The sequence below is a fragment of the Stegodyphus dumicola genome, chromosome X1 (genome assembly GCF_044657685.1).
Source record: "Stegodyphus dumicola isolate Sdum_Otavi_A_Nest chromosome X1, ASM4465768v1".
Taxonomy (NCBI): Eukaryota; Metazoa; Arthropoda; class Arachnida; order Araneae; family Eresidae; genus Stegodyphus; species Stegodyphus dumicola.
Genome location: NC_140780.1, coordinates 100,422,509 through 100,428,508, shown reverse-complemented (window position 1 = coordinate 100,428,508; position 6,000 = coordinate 100,422,509). Strand labels below are relative to the sequence as shown.

At 34.0% G+C, this 6,000-nt stretch overlaps 1 protein-coding gene across 2 annotated transcripts in view; it reads left to right on the top strand.

Moving 5' to 3' along the window:
• Positions 1-2,949: 2,949 nt before the first annotated feature.
• Positions 2,950-6,000, top strand: part of LOC118199069 (uncharacterized) — a 444,531-nt gene continuing 441,480 nt past the window's right edge. For both annotated transcript variants that reach the window (XR_015038332.1, XM_085807076.1), the window contains exon 1: positions 2,950-3,118. Coding sequence is in view for 1 of the 2 variants with exons in the window: in XM_085807076.1 (XP_085663202.1) it covers positions 3,037-3,118 (82 nt within the window). In the remaining variant the exon portion in view is untranslated. The remainder of the gene's footprint in view (positions 3,119-6,000) is intronic.

Genomic DNA, 6,000 nt, shown 5'->3' with positions numbered 1-6,000 from the left:
GCGTATCCGTGTACTGTGATTGTAGAGAGTATATAAGCGCACGAAAGGTTTACCGCGACATGTGTGCCTGTACGTCTTCAAGACAATCACCGCGTTTCTCACAATAATTGGGTAAACTTTATAAAGTATCAGATAAAATGAGTCGCCAAGAATTTACGAATGACGGAGTGAGATGAAGAATTGTCGGCTGGTTGGAACCAAGCTAAACATAAACGCAGGTAGCTACAGAGCTCAATGTAACGCCAGTGTGGTCAGCAGTTTGTGGCAATAGTTTCAAGACACTGGTAGAGAAGTCCTGAATAAGGTCGACCAAGATCCACAATTGCGAAGGAGGATCGTTATTTGGCACTTGCGGTGACACGACTTACATTGCGGTGACATTGCTGCAGCTTCTACTAAAGCTTCACAGATCTCAGTAAGCTGCATTCTGACACTGGAACCAAAATTTCACGATCCTGCGTCCCGCTCACAGCAGCTTGTTTAGCGTGGTGCAGAAAACATGCGACTTGAGACAGATACAGTAGAGCACAGTTCTTTTCACTGATGAGTCTAGATTCAGTCTGGGTACTGATTCTCTTCGCACTTGTACCTGGAGAGTGCCTGGAATGCAATACCATGCCTCCTTCACCAGGGAGAAGGATCATTACAATGGTTAAGATGTAATGGTTTGAGTAGGCATTATGTTGAAAGCCGTACACCGCTGCATATGCTTGACAAATGCTCCCTGAATGCTATGAGCTGAAGAGAGGAGATCTTGGAGCCTTATCATTGACGTTTCAGGGGCACAGTTTAGTCCTGGGTTCCTGTTAATGGACGATAAGGCGCGACCGCATAGAACTCAGCTGGTCTACCATTACATCGTAAATGAGGATGTTTGTCGTATGGATTGGCCAGCGAGATCTCCTGACCTTAACCCTATACAGCATGTCTGGAATGCTTTTGGGACGGGAATATCGTCTATCCATTCCCCTTCGAGAACTATTCCGGAATTGAAAACTCCCTTGCTGAAAGAGTGGGACCGACTGCTGCAGGAACTTCTCAACTGCCTCCTTTCCGTATGCCGTCACGATGCGCGGCTTGTCCGGCGGAAATTGGGGACACCATGAGCTATAGTGATAATCAAGCGCACCTAAAATGACTTTTAGATGGAACATCTCTTTATCAGATATAAAGGTACATTCTTACCAAATTTTAAAACTTTCAGATATAGATTAACTGAAAATATTCTTTGAAATTCGTTTTCCAGTTTAGGTAGAATTTTCTAAAGTGATGCTTCTTTTGGCTGCCGAAAACTGAGAATATAATAATCCTTAAAGGGTAAGAAATGCGTTATGAGAGTATTTATGTTTCTTATTCTAATTTTTAAATTTATATGATGGAACAACATTGTTACATTTTTTAAAATCAAGTAAAAATTTAGGTAACCTAATAAAATAAGTCGCTTATTAAGGAACCTGTAATTTATAATGTACTTTAAGTAAAGTAAAAAGTAATATATTCTGAAATTCATGCAATTATTTCCCTGATTTACTGAAATCTGAATAGGGAATCTATTCTTTATTCCCAGGTGGTAGACTTGGAAACCATTAATTACCAAAATTATTTTGAACTTACACAGTTTTGTTGCATATCGCTAAGTAAATCAACGAATTATTCGTAACCTTCGAGCAAAGTGAGACATTTAACAGAGCGAAATTGTACAAAAGCATTGTTTCGAAAAGTATTTTAGCAAATGTTGCTAATATAATGGCATATTTTTTGTTTCTTGATTTGAACTGACAGAAGACGCATGAAGCTTGCTTATCAAAGCCAAAAACATGTCATTATAATGCTTCAAAGCTGCGAAATATCACAACAGAATTATAGAGATTATACTTTTACTATCTTACCAACGCTGCCCAGATGGTGTAGTGGTTAGGGAAGCCTATTGCGATACCGAAGGGCTCGGGTTTGAATCCCTGAGAAGACATGGATGTTTGTAAATGTAAAGTGTCTCTGAGGCATGAAAGCACTCTAAATGCATGGCGAGCCGAAATTGCTCTCCAGAGTTTGATGGTAGTTGAAGAGGGGTAGGAGATCCCATGAGTGCTGTCCATAAAATTTGGGCGCAGAACTGTGCCAAGTCGAACTGTCACCTGTACAGTGTTCAAGGCTCTAGTCAAAGAAAGGCGAAATCTTGTTTTCCATGCCACGATGAATTTCATTGGCTTTTTCGGATGTTGTCAAACAAATGAGATAAGTCACAACAACAACAATATACTTTTTACAGAAAATCACGAAATTAACTATGAGTACATTAGTTAAATAAGTTGTCATAAGATTTTGTAATATTTTATTTAAGAAAAGGATGCTTTTAATGAGTTTGTTTGGAGCTTGGTAAACTAATTTACTTACGTCTCATATTATCGTTTAGTGATTTATGATCAAGAACTGAATGGTTACATCTTTCTCCAAAAGCACTACGCACAGATCTTAAAGACTCAAATGATGAGAACAAACGAGAGCAGATTTTCTGGATACCGTTTCTAATTCACTGGATTCTCTTACACTAGATTTCCACTTTCTAAATAATGAGTTATGAAAATTATTTTTATATCAATCATTTATCTTCTTTCAGCAGTGAAAGAGACATTAAAAGAGTGAAAGAAATAAAATTCAAGAAGACCAGTCTTCTTATCTATATTAACTAGTCTATCTGCCTAATTAGTGACAATTCATGAAATTAGGTAGACAGGGGGTAACGGATAAAAAGATGCTTGGGGGGGCTATGTGTGAGTTCATTATTCTTCCTTTGAAAATGAACCATCATACTTGAAGATACATAAGTACAGGACTATATATACTGATATAGACATTCTGTATTTATATGTATAACCATTTCCGGTTTGATGTGCGCGCGCCTTTCGCATTTCCTTCCGATTGGACAAAAGATTCCGGCAACGCCATCGGTCTCGCGTCCAGAGAAAGGAAAGTACAGATAGCCGCCGCCACCACGCAGTCAGCGTGAAGGATTCACGGAAAGAAGACGCTCTTGCGATGCATCCGATGGGAAGTACACGCTGTCCCAGGACATGGCTCTTGGTCACAGTCTTCTGTCATAGTTACATCTACATTCAACGTAAGTAATTTTTTATGTCAACAATTCCTCAGCTTTATGAATGAAAAAGTCGCTAGAAGATCACGAATGATAATGCCGTTTTATATTTTTACAAAATTTTTGAAAAATATGGAAGAGTGTTATGGAAAACAAAGAAAGCAAATGGAAGATTGAAAAAACAGCAGTAAACCTCTTTAATGAGGTAATAAATTGAGCTGGTGATTTATGATTTCATACATTCGTTTAGTTTGCTGCCTGCCATGTTTTACGAACATGGCTTTAAAGAGAAAATTTCGAACTAGGATAACATCTCTGCTTTAAGTGCATAATTTTGAACGGGAAATTAAGAAAGTTATAACTGAAAACAGCAAGTAAATAGGTTTCAAAACCAATTTTTGCAAATTTCATTTTTAAATCTTGTTAAATTCTTATTTTAAGAAAAAAAAAGAGGATTTTACCCTATCCTTGGGTTATCCCAAGAAAGAACATTTCTGCTCCCACGCCTAACAGTTGAATCAATATTTTATTTAAATACAAGTGTTCTGTTATGAAACAAAATGCCTGACAACGCACTTTTTTAATAATTAAGAAGACGAGCTCACTTAGTTTTAAATTTAAATACAAGAAAGAAAAAGTTAATAAATTTTATAACAATGAGCCTATGAAAGACTTTCTAATAAAAATCGTCATTATAAAAAAGTGTTTGTTATTGATGTAATAATCTAAGAAAATATTTATATAAAATCCTACAGCCGTGTTTTCTGAATATATACGCAATAATAACGATAGAAAATATGTATAATTATAATTCGGGTTTGGCTGCTGCATTTATATTCAAAGATTACGAACCAAATATATCATTCAATGTATGTAACAGATTCACACTTTCGATCATTTTGGAAAAAATGAATATCATACTTAAAATTCATCAACAGGAAGCATATTTCACAATATAATTTAGCTGTAAACTCTTTGAGAAGTAAATGGAAAAGATGAAATTTAATACTTTCCGGGAAAATAAATTTTTGTAACTACGTGGGAGAATTTATTTCAATACATGATTTTTAAAATGAATCTCTATAATTTCTCTTTTAAAGCGTTAAATAGTTTTCTGAATATTCTACCGAAAATTGGTGCAAAAAGGAACTCACCACTTGAAAAAAAATAGCTGAGATATATGTATCTCATACCACTCAAAACTTACTAATACATATTAGCATCCCAATATGTGAATAAAACACAAATTTATTTAAGTTTAAAACATATGTCATTAAAATGAATGACTGTGACTTTTTGTTGGCATAAACTATTTAATTTTGGAGCTATCTTATATGTCGTTACCAAACTGTGTTTTTATGTGTAAAAATAACATGCCTTTATTATTAATTTTTAATAAGGATAATATAAGTTAAGCAATTTTCTGTGAACTATTAACCGCTTTCAGAAAATGCAAATTTTAGTTGAGTTGCATCATGCTTATAAGTTAACACGTATTATTGAGAGGCCCGGCTGTTTTCGAAGATCCTTTGCTCCTTTTCTATCTTCACCCAAAGGTTTATTGTCTTCATCCAGAGCCAAAATAAATTTAATCGATTTTATGTAGCATTTGCGTGCATATATCTTTAGAAAGTGAAACGTGTTATTGAAAATGTATTTTAGAAATAAAAAAATGCTTTATTTTATTTATTCATTTTAAGTATTCGTTTCCAAAAGTTGGATAAATCCAGATTAACTGAGATTGATTTAGAAAAAACATTTTTGTTCATGACCAATCAGAAATTTCTACCATCAATGGCTTGCCCCGATGACGTGTAACCGATGACTTGCTTAGAGCAAATATAAAAATGATTCATGTCCTGTTTCATTCGCTAACTTTTGACACACGAAAGTCGTTCCATAAAGACGCTTGGCTCACAAAAGGACAAACTGTCAAAAACGCATTTCGCTAAGAAATTTTCCTACAAGACCATTTATTTAACGTTTTACGTTGAATCTCACTATCCTGAAGGATAAAGTAATTTATAAATATTTCCATATTATTATATATTTGAAAGCAGAGGTTAAAGCTACATTTCTTTCTTTAAAAGATAAGAAGAATTTTGCGTAATATTAAGATTTTTGCGTTTTTAGATCAAACGTTGTTTTCTGTGTTATTTCAATACTGTATTCCCATTTTCTAGAACTATATAGATTATGCATAAAAATTGCTAAGACCTTATACTTTAGGGAAACCTTTTACAATATAGCATTATTAACACAAGAAAAAGTTGTTAAAATTTGGCAAATCACAAACATTTAGCTAATTTAACTACGGAAAAAAAACAGTTTTAGATGCCAAAAAGGTAAGCCATATTTTTAATGAGGAAACTTTGAAACATGTATAAAAATTTAGCATTCGAGTAGTTAAGACTTTGTATATTTAAACATGTGTCTTCCTAAATCTCGCAAACGAAAACATATTCATACTTATATCTGATCTATAAAATCATTATATCTGTATTTTGTATTAGCTGATTACTTTTTGCTTTCCGATTCTACTAAATCTAACTACTCATTTTTTCCGAGTCTGATTATACAGTTGACTTAAACTACTACTAACGTAATCCAATTACAAATGAAGCCCATATTCAAACCTAGCGGAATGAGATCAATTTTTCTGAATTGGTAATGGCTCCTTACTCAATTTGTTTTTTTAAGAATCTAGTGTCAGGCACGAAATTATAAGTTAACTCACCTGTACTTGCAGTTTAAAAATTAATCCAGTTCTAGAAATTTCTAAATTCGGGAAAACTTATTTTTTGGTCTGCGGAAAAAACTGCGGAATTAAATACATTTAGGATTTTAGTATCAGATTACATATTGTATGTAGACTAAAATATAGATAATCGTTTTCAATTTATAGA